The sequence below is a fragment of the Triticum urartu genome, chromosome 2A (assembly GCF_056163025.1).
Source record: "Triticum urartu cultivar PI428250 chromosome 2A, HENAU_Tu73, whole genome shotgun sequence".
Taxonomy (NCBI): domain Eukaryota; kingdom Viridiplantae; phylum Streptophyta; class Magnoliopsida; order Poales; family Poaceae; genus Triticum; species Triticum urartu.
The window spans coordinates 40,691,422-40,709,431 of record NC_141874.1 but is presented as its reverse complement, the minus strand read 5'-3'; the positions used below and the strand labels follow the sequence as shown (position 1 = coordinate 40,709,431).

Here is an 18,010-nt window from a genome sequence, read left to right as displayed (position 1 = left end):
GGTAAGCAATCCAAACATTTTTTTTTCAAGTTCCAACACTAGAATATTACCAGCATCAGAAATCCTATTCTTACAAACTACTTTTATGTAAAAACAATCAAACCAAGACACATGCTTTAGTTATTGCACATCTAAACAACTCAATCAAACTAGAAAGAAAAAGAAAAAAAGACAAAAGACAAAAGAAAATGCTTACACGAATCTTAACATAAAATCAATGACATAGGACTCAGATATGCAATATTTAGAGCACATCTAGATATGCGTTAGCAAAACAGCAAAAACTATTTCCAACAGATTTGCTCCACCTCTGCCCGTATAATGAAGTCTGTAAAATACGCCCGTAGCCTAGCATTACTACTCCTACTCATAAACACCTATTTTGAAGCTAATACACACTAGTTGTAGTGCTTTGGACAAATAGTTCCTTACTGCGGGTGCGGCCGCGGCACCTGCCATACTCGATCGTCCTGCTGTGGCCATGCGAACTCCCAGCACCCAGCAGCTCGAGCGTCTTGTATCTACGAGGATTTGGACTCCCAACACGCAGCAGGCATCCCGTGTAGGGGCCGACGGCGTAGCAGTTCGCCGTCACCGCTCCTTGTGTTAGCGTGTTCGTTCTCGGGTCATATATCTGCGGCACGCCGTCACGGGTCCCCCGCGGCGACGACCAGACGACGATCTTCCCGTCGTCCAGCACCCGCAGTGGCTTCTCGAAGCTATACTCGCGCCCGACCGCCATGGGGATCTTGTACAGTAGGAACCATAGACTTATCTCTGCATCGACGTCCATCATGAACCACAGCTTCACGGCGGAGACGTCTTTGTCGGGGTGAGCCGCGACCAGGAAGCCGTTGACCTCTGCCAGGCTCATGTCGACGTGGTGGTGCGCAGGTGTGTGGCCGTGGTCCTCGCGTGCAGGCGGCGCGAACATGGGGGCCGGCAGCCATTTTTCGGTCTCGAGGTCGAACCCCACGATCAAGTGAGGATCTTCTGGTTCAAGGTCATCCTCCATCTCCACGAAGAAGTAGGCGACCCCCTTGACGACGGCCACGTCGCTCTGCCGTCTACCCACGATGACCGGCGGGCTCCCCCTATCCCTCCACCAGCCACCGCCGTTGCTTCCGAGGGTGAGCACCATGCTGACCTGGTCGTACGTGTCCGGGACGATGGCCAGGACCTTGTACTCTCCCGTGGAGGGCACCCTCCCGAGCGTGCACGCCGGGGCCCCGCGGGGCCGCGGCGGGAAGGCGGCCACGGCTCCAGTGGCCACGTCGAGCACGCGCAGACGCCGATCCGTTCTTCCGACGAGGCTGCCGAGCTCGCCGTGCGCGCACATACCGTACAGGGAGCACTGTGTCACGGCGGCGCTGGTTCGTATCATCTTGACCACGTTGCCGGACATGTCCAGGAGGTTGACGCCCATCGCCATGTCGTTGCTGCTGTGGTCCAGGCGCACGGTAGCGGCGATGAGCGTTTGGTGGTGCCGGGCCCTGTGGGCGGTGATGAAGCCTGGGTGGCGGAGGAGGGAACTCCACGAGGTGGAGACGCAGCGGAAGCGGCATACCGTCTTGGCTGGTACGCGCAGTAGGATGTCGCACAGCACCTCCAGAGGGAAGACGCCGTCGTTGGAGGTGGCGGCCATGTCACTGAGCATCAGTTCGCCGCCGTTGCCTTTGGCCATGTCGATGGGATCAGGTTCCCCGTATTTGGATGCGGCGACGAGAGTCCGCAGTTTGTCATAGTCAATGACTGGCTGGGTGTTGTTGGGCACGTCGTTGTTGTCGCCGTCTGTGGCAAGGACGGTGAGGATTCCACCTCCTGCCGGCGGCAACTCCAGGGGCAGGAGGTCGTCGTTGTCACCAGCTGTGGCCACGTCCTGGAGCTGGACGCCGTCGCTGTTACCTCCAACGACGGCATAGTCATAGCCATAGTCCAGGTCGGTGTTGTCGGGCACGTCGAGGTCCTGGTCGTCGTCCTCTGTGGGGACGATGGCGAGAGGTCCACCTCCTGCTGGCAAGTCCAGGGACAGGAGGTCTTGGTCGTTGTCATCGGTGGCGATGTCCTGAAGCTGGACGCCGTGGACTTGAGGTCCGGCAGAGCTATCTGGCACGTCCAGGGGCAGGACGCCATCATCGACGATGGGGGCAGCAACTTGCCGGTGCAGAACACCATGGCCAACGGCGGCAGCGACGACTAGGTCGCCATCGACGGAGGCGGCCACGTCGACGTTGGTATCGGGGGCGAGATCCAAGAGTAGGTCGCCGTCCTTGGCCATCGGGACCGGGACGAGCTCATCAGGTCCGCTGTCTTGCGCGTCCAGGGTCGCTTCCACGGTGTCGACGAGAGGATCCATGGATCGATGATGGCGTGAAAACTACTAGTAGTAAGAATCGAGCAGCTTCCGTACGTGCTGATCGTCTACTTATACACAGCACAAGGTCGACGTACTAGTGCTGCTGTATATAGTAATACAAACCTGACACGTACGTACGTACGGCTCCTGCCGAGTAGTAGAAAACAACACTGATTCTGTTCACGTGCCAACTCAAAACTCTATCGGGAGTACGGCAAGGTAACCCGCAATAGTTTTTGGACACAAATTCATGCAATATGACAGCGATGCATCCAACCCCCTCCTACTCTATAGCATAGCCGGCCACCACAAACAAGGGCCGGTTATTCTAAAGTGACTAGAGCTCATTTAAATGTGCATAATTATGTCACATCTAAAGTGATGTCGTGTGAGACGTTCATGTGAGGCCCTGTTGCCCTGGCTAGGCTGCATGAATATGAGAATGGTACAAAACTAAAATAAGGTTAAATTGCTATATGTGTGTTTAAAGAAACTTGCCATGTGATAGTGCACTTAAAATGACATGATATGAGTATGATGAAGATACGAAAATCATATTTGAGAATGACTAGTACAAATGCCCGTGCGTTGCACCGGGCGAAAAAAAAACACATGTGCCATTGTGCATCATTTTTTATATCCAGTTTTAATAAACGCCCATAATAAGGTTCAACATGGAAAATTCCTTATTTTAAATAAAAGTTAAGATTTTCATAAAAATTGGAACACTTAATAATTAACGTTTTTATGAAAATTGGAACATTTCCTAAAAAAGAATAGTTTTTTAGGAAAAAGATTTTTTTACATATATTCTTTAGAGCATTTTTGCTAGGGAATTTTTACAGATGGTTGTTTGCTTGGGAAGAGTTTGTTCCTTTTTTTTAATGCCCGTGAGTTGCAACGCGTACAATCTTGCAAAACCTGCTCCATGTGTCCTTACGCAACATTTTCTTTTATTCAAATATGATAATTAATGTTACACTTATTCAAATATGATAATTAATGTTACACTTATTCAAATTTGATAATTAATGTTACACTGTTTATTGCTTTCTGTTTGAATTTTGGTCATTAAGAAGCCACCATAGTGTTCTTTGTTTGATTCAAGAGTAGTGGTTCATGGAATAGTCTCTGAATTGGTTTTATTTTTTGCTTTCCGCCACAGTTGCCGCAGAGGGAGGACAAACGGCGCACGAAGACCACCATGGTTGGCATGGAGGGAGGACAATGACCCGCGAAGACGCCTCGAGGGAGATAGGGTAGATCGCCGGAGCACCAAAACAACGTGGTCGTGATTCTCTGTTTATTCCCAATCTTAATGAAGAGTTGCCACACACTGAAGAAACAGAGCATCGTCCATCGGAAGCAACACACAAACCAGGAGGAGCACCAAAACAACGTGGTCGTGATTCTCTGTTTATTCCCAATCTTCAGATTGAGGGAAACATATTTGTGGAAATTAAATAATAAGAGCACTGCAATTGCTAGTAAACTACATGATAATTTCAAGCAATACACAGGACCACCATCATATCTTCAAATATACTTTATTGTCATTCTGGACATGTATTTGGTCCTTCATACAACATATATATGCATTGATCACCTATATAATTAAGATTATTTTTAAATACATTAGTAATAGATATATGAGCAGACACATCATCATTTATGAGCAGATACATTAGTAATAGATATATGCATTGATTAATAACATTTTCCTGTTTGACTACTTACATCATCATTTACCCACTCTTTTTCATCTAGCAGACACATCAACTGATTTTGTAACACAGAAGTTCCATCGATCTGAACCAACAATTGTTTTCTGAAAGATGACTCTATTGCTATATGAGCACATAGATCATGATCGGTCAATGTATTGTCTGCAAAAAATCAAATACTTTAATAATATATTGAATACAGAAGTACATAGAATAAATCAAACAAATACCTTGTGGTAGATAATCATATTTCTCTTCAACTATGATCTCTTTATTTGAATCTGGTTCCATAACATCATGTAATGGTAAAACTGATTCCAGCACAATCGATTCAAAACATTCAGAAATTGGAGAAGATGTTGACATAGTTGGTGACATTGGTGATGGCTCCAGAACACCTGTTTTAGAATTTTTTGCTTTTTTTGAAGGTCGGTTATCCAAATCCTCTGCAATGTTCATTTCAGTGATGTCATCTATTTTCTGCAGTTACAACATAAACAAAAGGTAAGCCTCAAACCATTATTTTGTTTGTAGAATATTTCAGATTGTGCAAAGATAGAGTCAACAGGGAATTGTATCAAATATGGAGCAAATAGAATAGGCTACTGTTGCCACCACCAAGGGAAGCACATGCTGACACATAAATATATTTTGTATTATATATGATGCAAAAGTAATCTTGAGCACTGATTTACTCATTGACGAAAAACTGACTAAAAGATCAGTACCACCTTTCTAGTTCATTTATTGACTGAAGTGTGGCATTTATGAATATGTAATACTACCTAATCCAAATACATATGCCACCTGATACACGTCTATGTGTTTGCTGGACATTCTACTGCAAATTATTACATATATACTAAAAACTATATACTTAGAATTGGATGATGATATTCTAGAATAGCTGTTGTCTATGTATGACAAACTAGTAATAATAAAAAATCAACAGCAACAGCAACATGTATAGAAATTATGCAATTTGAAGGGGGGGGACTTACAGTGTGCACGTTGGTATCACTGAATGGCATGTCCGGTAGCCGAATCTCCTTGGCATTGTAACATCCCAAAATTCTAAATTTTGGAATGTTATAATAAATAAATAGATTTGATTGATTGTTTGATTGATTGACTGAAAGTGAGTGAATTCGAAACCTTTTGAAAGTTACATGAGAGGGAATAAAAGGACTTTCCCAAACTTTCACCTTTTTCTTTTTGATCCCCGTGAATTCAAATTCTTTTCATCACAAAACCCTAGAGAGAAGATGACATGACTTCTTCCATTATTTAAATGACGAGGGGTGTTGAAAATATTTGAATTTCATTGGAAAATATTTCCAATTCAGAAACTTTAAGCAACTCAATGATTTTCACGAGAGGAGATAAAATGACTTCTTCAAATTATGAAATATGAGTTGGGAGTTTCAAGGATCAAATTCAAAGTCCTTTTGAAATTATTTTTCAATTTGGAATTGTTTGAGTTTTATTCAAATTATTTTTCTCCAAAAAAAATATATGGAAAATAGGGTAACATGATTCCCTACATTAGAAAATTGGAGAAAAATTAATTTGAAATCATTTTGGTATTTTTAAAATGATTTTTGTTGGATTTTATTAGACCAGTAGCACTCTTTGAATTATCTGATTTTGTGTGTATTTTATTTAATGCTAGAAAAATGTTCATATCGTAGAAAATCTTTTTCTAAAAAATTTGATATATTATATGCCTATGTAAAATTTTATTTATTTTTGCGTTTATTTTGTTTTGCTGGAAAAATGTTTTTTTTAAAAACCCTTTTGCCGACTGGGCCGGCCCAGCCGAAGCCAGGCCAAGGCCCAGCGCGCCGCCGCCTTCGTCCCCGACTCCGCCTCCCGCACGCCATCGCCGCCGCCGTTCCTCATGCGGAAGCCGCCGCCGCCTCCCTTTCCCCTCCTCCACGCCACCACGTCCCCTCCCCTCGCCCTTATAAGGCCAACCCCGCCGCCCCTCGCCCCCTCTCTCTCCTTCCCGCTCTCGCATCGCCGCCGCCGCCGCCGAACGCTTGCGCTCGCCGCCGCTGCACCACCGCCACCGCGCCGCGCCCCGCCTGCTCGCCTCGCTGCCGCGCTGCCGCTACAGTCCCGCGCCGCATCCGCCGTCGTCTCGCCGCGCCACCCGTCGGAGTTAATGCCGCTGCCGCCGGACTTTTTCCTCGAACCGGTATAAACCGAGTTAACCTACCCCGGTTTTTCTTTGGTTTTTTATATATAGATCGGTTTTTCTTTTAGAACGGTTTTTATATATTAGGTTAGTTATTTTGTGAGCGTTCGTTAGCTAGAGTTCGGTAGCGAACGATTTTCGTTCGTTAGCAATCGGTAACGAACGTTCACTATTTAGTTTTTTTCTTTTATTTCTTTAGTTTTCTATCCAGGGACCTATTTGTAGTAGTTTCTTTTACAGATTTGTCTCTGTACTTCAAACGACCACATCTTTTTACTCGTTAGTCCAAATCCAATGAAACCAACGCTCACGTCTTCGTTACGATCCCCTCTATCCATTAATCCAACTCAAACAGGTTTTTGAAAAGTTTAAAATTTGAATTAGATCAGATTTGAATTCAAACTTCGTTTGATCATAACTTGAGTTTCGTAACTCCGATTTAGTTGATTCTTTTTGCAAATCGAAGCTCTTGACCTAAACTTTCTGATAAGGCCAAATTCACATAATTTTGGTACTGTTAGAAATTGTTTTATGTTGCAAGAGTTATTTGCTTGGTTTTGATGTTTTCCGAATCGTCTTCTTCGTTCTTTCTGATCTTTTGAGTGATTGCTTATGTGTGGTTACTATTGCTTGATTATGATAGATTGACCGGAGTGTGATGAGTAGAACTATCAAGAGTTATGAGTGCGAATCATCTTCATCAACATTGCAGGCAAGTTCACACTTTGATCATATCCCCTTTCATACCCAGTTTTTATGCATTAGTTGCACCCTCAAACATTGCATGAGTAGGATTGATAACATGTGGGTATTGGGAACTAGTTGATGAGGTAGGAACCTATTGCCCTGCATTCAAACCTTGGGAGTTACTATTACGTTATGCTTATAGTGCCATGCTATACTCGTAGAAGTGGATTGGGTTTTGAGAGTATTCATGACAGATGTGAAATTGTTAATTAATGGTTTACTTAAGGTGGCAACTTAAACACACATCTGGGTGGATTGAGGTACCTGGGTATTCCAGGATTGCCTGTCTAGGCACCTGGGTAGACCAGGATTGCCTTTTTTTTATGGACCGCCACCCAGGCTCAAAGGGATCATGAGATTATTCATACTAGAAACTTCCTTGTGCAGCCACAAGCTATTATGGGCTCTAGCATAGTTGATTAAGTCATGCGAACTCTTACAGGGTAGACTAGCAGATGTAGGGGAAAGTTGGTGTAACGGTCTATCCATCGTAAGGTGCTAGCGCTTCTGAAAGACTATGTCTCGGCCATCCGTCTTCTCAAACACCATGTAGTGCGAGAAACCAAAAGGTGGCGATCGAGTCTTGTGGGGAAAAGTGCGCAAACCTCTGCAGAGTGTATAAACTAATCATGATTAGCCGTGTCCCCGGTTATGGACATCTTGAGTATCTAGTACCTGGATTATCATGTGAATCTCATCACGTTACTTTAAATGAATATTGTTGGGTTTTAATGATGATATTTAATTGGGATTAAGAATGCTGTCAACCATTCTCAATGTTTAACAACCACCATGATAGTTAAATAAAATTTATTCCTTTGCAGTAGGGAAAAATTGGCTTTACGCAAAACCCTATAACCATAGAGCTTTGCCACCAGCCAAATATGCATGTAGTGATAGCCTTTATTCATCATTCTCTATGGTGTGAATTTCCAGTACATTCCATGTACTGACCCTTTGTGGCTGCAACGTCTCATGTTGCAGGATTTCTTACGGCGAGTAAGTGATACGTTAGGGTTACGATTTCTACACTCAACTTTGTCGTTGGTGTTGATGGGAATCCACAACCTTGTTACTTCCGCTATTTGGATTGAGGTAATAGTATTTACGTTACTTATACATGTGATTTACCTCTGTTATAAATCCTCGAGTACTGTGTGTGTCAGCATACCGATCCAGGGATGACACTTAAGCACAGAGACTTGATCCATTCGGGTCGGATCGCTACAGGCATCCACTTGAGTTCTACCAGACGCCTTTGGCACCTTCACGTGCACACACAACAGAGACATCAAAACTAATTATCCTACACTTGAACAACAACATTTTAGTTTGGACAAAATTCTATCAATCGATGCAAAAATTCAAAATCAGCATGTATACAACAAATTAATACAATGCTAGACCATTAGCAGAAAACAAATTCTTAGCTAGACCTATAAACTGAAGCAATGAGCCAATTATGACTGAACCAATTTCAGTCAGGAGCAACATCAGAATGATTTCAGCATGCAATTGGAATTCATTAGTACTATATTAGTAGGGCGTAGATAGATTATGAAATCCATAAAGCACTATGACTGAAGAATAACCAAGCAAATTCAAACAGTGACAAGCAAGCAAATATTTTCAGAAGGTAAGACGACTCCCAGCAAAAAAAAGTTGCAGCCCCTGCTGCCTGCTAGGAAGTAATGCTATGCTCAGATTCCCTCTTTAAGTACTGCCAGAGCAGTCTAGTCGATAGGTGTAAGTTTTCTTCAGAAAGTTCAGTAGTTTCAGAGTTCTTCAGTTTCAGTTTTTCTGTTAGAGCACGAGGGCACGATCGTTGTGTGTTCCGTGCGAATATGTAGGAAGCCAGCTGCATGACTTCGCCTGTGGGATGGCACGGGCACGATGGGGTTGTTGCAAGCATCACGACATCACTTTAGATCGCTGAATAAAAGGATAAGCAGAAAAACAACAGAACTTGGGCTGCACAAAAACCACTTGTTTATGTTCTTTTTCGTCTGTGTCCAGAGTGAGAGAACAAGAGCGAGAGAGAGGTAGGAGGTGCTCCGGCGAGCATCTCCAGCTACATAATAGTCAGTTGACCTTAGTACTATGTATCTCGATGTGTAACATGAAATTTCATATCTTCTTTTTGTGATGTTGTAAAACTAACCAAGATCAGATGCCTGACTAATTACTGCCTCCATGGAGGATTGAGGATGCCTGATTAAGCTGAACTTCCATGGTAGCCTGATTGTTCTTGTACCTCCGGCAAACTCGGCGCTTCTTCCTCCGGCGAACTCGGCGGCGACATTAGATGTTCCTCCAAAATTGATCTGATGGAGATTACGGCTGAGTACCCTTCCTTCTCATACCAAAAAACAGCAATCCGGGTTCAGCACTCCATTGACTTGTGTCCGACAAGGACACGGTCTAAAATCAATCCAAATTGGACACGGGACTTGCGCTCGAGCACGACCTGCATTCCTCTGCTCCGACCGCGCCCGATGCGCGCGCCGGCGACTCCTCGGGCCCTCGCCACGCCGGCGACCACCAAGAACACCGCCACCTCCTCGCCTTCGCTTGCTGCTCGTCGCCAGGAGCGCCGCCACCCTTCTTTCTCCTGACACCGGCGGCCATAGGAGCCCCGTCGTCCCTGGTGGTTGGCCCGCTTGAGCAGGGGAGGCCAACGAGATGGTCATGCGCGAGCAGAGGAGGTCGCGGACAGTGACGAAAGGAGGAGGCGTGGGCGAAGCGGGCAGGATGGAGCTCGGGGCGCGGCGCGCTTGCGCGGAGGCATGAGGCGCACGGGACTGGGCGAGGGGAAGCAGCAGCATGCCGTGCGAGGGGAGGTCCCGCGACGACGGGGCACCGGAAACAGAGGCGGACGGCGGAGGTGCTGCAGGAGCGGCACTCGGGCGCGAGGTAAGGAGGCGGAGCAGAGGAAGGGGAGGCCGGAGGTGGTCCTCGCCGACGATGGAGGGACGCAGGCGCGAAGGGGAGGATGAGAGGAAAAAGAATAGTGGCATGCTGGTGGCTGCCGGCGACGGCGGGTGCGAGGGGTCGTGGAGCGGCGCCGTGGATGCCGGCACCAAGCGGCGGCGAGTGGCCGGCGGTGGACTCTGGGAATGGATAAGGAATATAAGGACTGACTGCGGGCTGAATTCCAACTAATGTAGGGGCTCTTTTGCAAAAATGAAACGTTTTCTTAGGAACTCACTTAATATAGGACTGCGGGTTGAATTCAACAAACAATAGGGGCTTTTTTGCAAAAACGGCCACGACGGACGTCCAGAAGCAATAGTTGGTTTATTAGTAGGTAAAGATATGTGTTATTTGAATACTAGAAAAATCAAAATAAAAACAGAGGGGGTGTGCAAAGCCTAATCAGAGGGGTGTTAGAAATTACCGTGGTGTATACGGGGAAACAACAGAAAGTAAGGAAAAAGTTTGGCATGAAACATAGGAACAAGTAAAACTAGCACCCTTCATTGTTAATTTTTCCAATTGAACAGACGAAAAAGGTATCAATGCCTCCTTTAAAATCTGTTTGCCGCCCGCCACATCATTCCTTCTCGCCGGCATGAAATTATCATCATCGTCAGTCGGCCTTGATGAAATAAGCCTGCACATGACAAGAGAGATATATGAGTTTAAATATGGAAATTCTCCAAAACAAAAAGTATATAAATAAGTTCAATTCTGGAACCTTGACAACCCCTCCATCCCCTCATAAAAAACAAAAGACTGGAAATAGCAAGAATGTAGTAAACCACATCATATAATATAATGGCAAAGTTGCCAAAAGAAAATCTATGGCAAGATGATAGGATGGCAAATAGTAAGCAAACCACATACATGATGGCATGGCAAACTTTGCATTTAACAAATTAGTGCACATATAACAGCATGCCAAAACAAAAGAAGAAACTCTGAAAAGATCACACATGCAAAATGACATGGCAAATTTGCGGTGAAAACAATAGTACATATATGCATGGAAAAAATGTGAAGAAATCACAATGCATGATGCCATGAAATATTTAGAAGTGAACAATCTTCTGCGTACATAAGAGCATGGCAGCAAAGTTATACAAATCACACATCTACACATGAACACATGGAAAAACTGAGAGAGAACAAAAATCTTCTGCATACACAAGAACATCGTAAAAAGGTATACAAATTCACACATCTAAATGAAGGAAATATGCCCTAGAGGCAATAATAAAGTTATTATTTATTTCCTTATATCATGATAAAATTTTATTATTCATGCTAGAATTGTATTAACCGGAAACATAATACATGTGTGAATACATAGACAAACAGAGTGTCACTAGTATGCCTCTACTTGACTAGCTCGTTAATCAAAGATGGTTATGTTTCCTAACCATGGACAAAGAGTTGTTATTTGATTAACGGGATCACATCATTAGTTGAATGATCTGATTGACATGACCCATTCCATTAGCTTAGCACCCGATCGTTTAGTATGTTGCTATTGCTTTCTTCATGACTTATACATGTTCTTATGACTAGATCATGATGAACCTATGAACTATGAAGAAGCGATGGTAAGCCTAGATTCCGCAAAATGGCTTGAAGCCATGAAATCTGAGATGGGATCCATGTATGAGAACAAAGTGTGGACTTTGGTTGACTTGCCCAATGATCGGCAAGCAATTGAGAATAAATGGATCTTCAAGAAGAAGACTGACGTCGACGGTAATATTACTGTCTACAAAGCTCGACTTGTCGCAAAAGGGTTTCGGCAAGTTCAAGGGGTTGACTACGATGAAACCTTCTCACCCGTAGCGATGCTTAAGTCTGTCCGAATCATGTTAGCAATTGCCGCATTTTATGATTATGAAATTTGGCAGATGGATGTCAAAACTGCATTCCTGAATGGATTTCTGGAAGAAGAGTTGTATATGATGCAACCGGAAGGTTTTGTCGATCCAAAGGGAGCTAACAAAGTGTGCAAGCTCCAGCGATCCATTTATGGACTGGTGCAAGCCTCTCGGAGTTGGAATAAACGCTTTGATAGTGTGATCAAAGCATTTGGTTTTATACAGACTTTTGGAGAAGCCTGTATTTACAAGAAAGTGAGTGGGAGCTCTGTAGCATTTCTGATATTATATGTGGATGACATATTACTGATTGGAAATGATATAGAATTTCTGGATAGCATAAAGGGATACTTGAATAAGAGTTTTTCAATGAAAGACCTCGCTGAAGCTGCTTACATATTAGGCATAAAGATCTATAGAGATAGATCAAGACGTTTAATTGGACTTTCACAAAGCACATACCTTGACAAGATTTTGAAGAAGTTCAAAATGGATCAAGCAAAGAAAGGGTTCTTGCCTGTGTTACAAGGTGTGAAGTTGAGTCAGACTCAATGCCCGACCACTGCAGAAGATAGAGAGAAAATGAAAGATGTTCCCTATGCTTCAGCCATAGGATCTATCATGTATGCAATGTTGTGTACCAGACCTGATGTGTGCCTTGCTATAAGTCTAGCAGGGAGGTGCCAAAGTAATCCAGGAGTGGATCACTGGGCAGCGGTCAAGAACATCCTGAAGTACCTGAAAAGGACTAAGGATATGTTTCTCGTATATGGAGGTGACAAAGAGCTCATCGTAAACGGTTACGTTGATGCAAGCTTTGACACTGATCCGGACGATTCTAAATCGCAAACCGGATACGTGTTTACATTAAACGGTGGAGCTGTCAGTTGGTGCAGTTCTAAACGGAGCGTCGTGGCGGGATCTACGTGTGAAGCGGAATACATAGCTGCTTCGGAAGCAGCGAATGAAGGAGTCTGGATGAAGGAGTTCATATCCGATCTAGGTGTCATACCTAGTGCATCGGGTCCAATGAAAATCTTCTGTGACAATACTGGTGCAATTGCCTTGGCGAAGGAATTCAGATTTCACAAGAGAACCAAGCACATCAAGAGACGCTTCAATTCCATCCGGGATCTAGTCCAGGTGGGAGACATAGAGATTTGCAAGATACATACGGATCTGAATGTTGCAGACCCGTTGACTAAGCCTCTTCCACGAGGAAAACATGATCAGCACCAAGGCTCCATGGGTGTTAGAATCATTACTGTGTAATCTAGATTATTGACTCTAGTGCAAGTGGGAGACTGAAGGAAATATGCCCTAGAGGCAATAATAAAGTTATTATTTATTTCCTTATATCATGATAAAATTTTATTATTCATGCTAGAATTGTATTAACCGGAAACATAATACATGTGTGAATACATAGACAAACAGAGTGTCACTAGTATGCCTCTACTTGACTAGCTCGTTAATCAAAGATGGTTATGTTTCCTAACCATGGACAAAGAGTTGTTATTTGATTAACGGGATCACATCATTAGTTGAATGATCTGATTGACATGACCCATTCCATTAGCTTAGCACCCGATCGTTTAGTATGTTGCTATTGCTTTCTTCATGACTTATACATGTTCCTATGACTATGAGATTATGCAACTCCCGTTTGCCAGAGAAACACTTTGTGTGCTACCAAACGTCACAACGTAACTGGGTGATTATAAAGAAGCTCTACAGGTGTCTCCAAAGGTACATGTTGGGTTGGCGTATTTCGAGATTAGGATTTGTCACTCCGATTGTCGGAGAGGTATCTCTGGGCCCTCTCGGTAATGCACATCACTTAAGCCTTGCAAGCATTGCAACTAATGAGTTAGTTGCGGGATGATGTATTACAGAACGAGTAAAGAGACTTGCCGGTAACGAGATTGAACTAGGTATAGGATACCGACGATCGAATCTCGGGCAAGTAACATACCGATGACAAAGGGAACAATGTATGTTGTTATGCGGTCTGACCGATAAAAGATCTTCGTAGAATATGTAGGAACCAATATGGGCATCCAGGTCCCGCTATTGGTTATTGACCGGAGACGTGTCTCGGTCATGTCTACATTGTTCTCGAACCCATAGGGTCCGCACGCTTAAGGTTTCGATGACAGTTATATTATGAGTTTATGCGTTTTGATGTACCGAAGGTTGTTCGGAGTCCCCGATGTGATCACGGACATGACGAGGAGTCTCGAAATGGTCGAGACATAAATATTGATATATTGGAAGCCTATGTTTGGATATCGGAAGTGTTTCGGGTGAAATCGGGATTTTACCGGATTACCGGGAGGTTACCGGAACCCCCCCGGGAGGTATATGGGCCTTAGTGGGCCTTAGTGGAAGAGAGGAGAGGTGGCCAGATATGGGCCGTGCGCCCCTCCCCCCCTTGGTCCGAATAGGACAAGGAGAGGGGGCCGGCCCCCCTTCCTCCTCTCTCTCCTCTTTCCCCCCTCCGCGAATCCTATTCCAACTAGGAAAGGAGAGTAGGACTCCTCCTGGCGCGCCTCCTCTTGGCCGGCCGCCCCCCCCTTTGAACCTTTATATACAGAGGCAAGAGGCACCCCTAAGGACATAAGTTGATCCACGTGATCATATTCTTAGCCGTGTGCGGTGCCCCCTTCCACCATAGTCCTCGATAATATTGTAGCGGTGCTTAGGAGAAGCCCTGCGACAGTAGTACATCAAGATCGTCACCATGCCGTCGTGCTGACGGAACTCTTCTCCGACACTTTGCTGGATCGGAGTCCGGGGATCGTCATCGAGCTGAACGTGTGCTAGAACTCGGAGGTGCCGTAGTTTCGGTGCTTGATCGGTCGGGCCGTGAAGACGTACGACTACATCAACCAAGTTAACGCTTCCGTTGTCGATCTACAAGGGTACGTAGATCACACTCTCTCCTCTCGTTGCTATGCATCACCATGATCTTGCGTGTGCGTAGGAATTTTTTTGAAATTACTACGTTCCCCAACACTAAATTGGAACACATGGAAATTTTTGAATTGAAGAGAACTAGTAAAAAAATGACAACATGGCAAAAACGTGCAACAACATTCCAAAGCTAAAATGAGCATGGCTTCCATTGCATTCAACATAAAAAGGGCACATGAGCATAGCAACCAAGGTATATATCACACACATCTGGACATGGCAGAAGTAACCAAGCTGCATAAAAGTAGCACTACAAGAAGTACAATCAACCACACCATGGACAAAAAGGGAAAAAAATCCTACAATTACACAAGCAGAATGGGAGCACAACAAAGATGAGGGTAAATTGCCCCAATGACAGCTAAATTTCCATGCCCACCAAATGCCTCGAATGATGATCTAGCCGACGATGCTCGTTGCCGCAGAACGAGAAAAACCCTCAACCTCGGAGGTTGTTCCCAGCGTGGCGACTGCAACCACCAAAATCCTACCCCCGCACTGCTGCCCATGTGCCAGCGACACCAAACCACAAAACCGCTGCAATCTGAGCAAACACTACGCAATCGCCGTCAAGCAGCCGTCTCCATTACGGCAACTCGACCTAGTTGGAAAACGCGCAGGACACACACGACGACGAAAAGCGGATAAACACAGAGGATGGTGGTGCGCGGCACAACATACCTCGAACTCCGACGCAATGCCGGTGCGGTGGAGCTGGATGAAAGCGTTTGCGGCAGGTGGCCTTTGAATCTCGCCCAATTGCGAAGCACCACGACGAGCATCGTCGCTCGCGTGGAGCTCTAGAGGGGAGAGGAAAACATAGGAGAAATGAGGAGACTGGCTGAGTCAGTTGGGGAAGAAGTGGGTAAGTGCGTGTAAAAACTCGACACAATGGGCGAGTGGGCTGATCGTTCGTGGTCGCGACGGGTAGCGTGAACGTTCGGCACTTCTAACGTGGCAAGCCTCGGGTGCTTGAAGAATCATGCGAGCAGACAGACGAGGATCATTGCGTACAAAAATATGGCGTTAGTTTTTTTTTTTGAAACGGAGGCAAAGATTTGTCTCATTGATTAATCAAGAAGAAGAGAACTATGCAATTAATTAACTAAAAACTGGATGAAAATCGATACAAACAAACCACATGTAGACTACTCACCATAAGCAGTCTTGTAGAGCTCAGGCACGAGTGTCTTGAGGGAATCCTTTCCACTTGAGTTGTCATGCCAGAATAACGCCTTACGCCCATTCCCCAAGGTAATAGTGGTGGAAGCACGAAAGAGATCCATATCTGCCTGGTCACAAGGGAGTTGGCAGCACACCCAAGGCCTATCAGGGTCGGTCCATTGCAACCAAGGCCAAGGAAGGCGCAAAGCCCTCCCCAAGCGGTCAATGTAAGTGATTCCAAGGCCCCCAAGCCTTTTTGGGTGGCACACCGACTTCCAGTTCACAAGGGAGTGCCCTCTGGATTTATGCCTCTGATCATTCTTCTGCTAGACAAAACCCGTGCGTGATCTTGTTAGTTATCCATGTGACCACTTGGGCGGGTTCAGTGCTGTTATATCGAAGGCGACAATTGCGGTGAGGATGTACTAGGCCATGGTGACTCTACCAGGCTTCCTAAGGTTCTTTCCAAGACATCTCAGCAATCTACTGGCAATCTTTTCAATGAGGCCCTGATAATCGATCTTGCCAAGGCGGCGAAAGTGTAGGGTAGCCCTAGGTACCGTCGTGGGAAGGTAGCAACATATTGGCAGGGAATGCGGAGAAGATGTCCTGAAGATCTATGCCATGGCAACAAATAGAGAAGATATGTTTTCCGAAACGGAGGCAAAAAAAAAGCCTTGACTCATCGATTAATTAAGAAGAAGAGAATTGCCCAGATAATTAACAGATACAAACACGGACAGAAATATGTTTCTATTATTTTCTTCTTTTGGAGTGGTACAAGGTGTTGCGTAAGAAGAAAGCAAAGTTAGCTCAAAGAAAAAGATAAACCATCAAGTTCTACACATTATTATAAAAAAGTATATTTTGTTGCAACTTGCAACCAACTCAGGCAATAGTTTTTTTTACTATATTAGTTACTACAGTACCAACTATTTTGAAGCTATAGCTAATACACACTAACTACAGTGCTCGGGGCAACTAGCTAGTGCCATGCTCAATCTTCTTGCTGAGGCCATATGAACTCCCTGCGTTCAGCAACTCGAGCGTCTTGTACCTACGAGGATTTGCGCTCCCAGCACGCAGCAGGCATCCCGTGTAGGGGCCGACGGCGTAGCAGTTCGGCGTCACCGCCCCCTGTGTTAACATGTCCGTCCTCGGATCATATATCTGCGGCACGCCGTCACGGGACCCATCCATCGACGACCAGACGACGATCTTCCCATCGCCCAGCACCAGCAATGGCTTGTCGAAGCTATACCCGTGCCCAGTTGTCATGGGGATCTTGTACAGTGAGAACCACATACTAGTTTGCGTACCCACGTACATTATGAACCAAAGTTTCACAACGGAGGCCTCTTTGTCGTGGTGAGCCGCGGCCAGGAAACCATTGATCTCGGCCAAGCTCATGTCATTGTAGTCCACATGCCTGTGGGCATCGTCCTCGTTAGCCGGGGCCCATTCGCTAGCCGGGGGTGCGAAGAAGGTCTCCGACTGCCATTTCTCGGTCTCCAGGTCGAACCCCACCATCGAGTGATCTTCTAGATCAAGGTCGTGGTCCAACCCCACCGTCCAGCGATCTTCTTCTTCAATGTCGTACTTCATCTCCACGGAGAAGTAGGCGACCCCCTTAACGACGGCTACGTCCCTGTGCCGTCGACCCACCATGACCGGAGGGCTTCCCCTCTTCCTCCAGAAGCCGCCGCCGCTGCTTCCAAGGGTCAGAACCATGCCGACCTGGACGTTACAAGGACGACCCCGTAAAGATCGTGTCTCGGGGACGATGGTTAGGACCTTGTACTCTCCCGTGGAGGGCACCCTCCCGAGCGTGCACGCCAGGGCACCACGGGGAAGCGGCGGAAAGGCGGCCGCGGCGATGGTGGCCACGTCGAGCACGCGCAGACGCCGGTCCGTTCTTCCGACGAGGCAGCCGAGCTCGCCGTGCGCGCACATGCCGTAGAGGGAGCATTGGGTCACGGCGGCGCTGGTTCGTATCATCTTG

At 45.6% G+C, this 18,010-nt stretch overlaps 1 protein-coding gene across 1 annotated transcript; it reads right to left on the bottom strand.

The window, feature by feature from the left end:
- Positions 1–3,877: 3,877 nt before the first annotated feature.
- On the bottom strand, positions 3,878–8,319 carry LOC125534842 (uncharacterized). Its single transcript, XM_087542927.1, has 5 exons — positions 8,262–8,319; positions 5,082–5,137; positions 4,311–4,560; positions 4,094–4,242; positions 3,878–3,962 (listed from the first exon to the last, which is right to left on the bottom strand). The coding sequence occupies exons 1-5, from the start codon at positions 8,317–8,319 to the stop codon at positions 3,885–3,887; spliced, it is 591 nt and encodes a 196-aa protein (XP_087399053.1). The 3' UTR covers positions 3,878–3,884.
- Between the last annotated feature and the right edge of the window lie 9,691 nt (positions 8,320–18,010).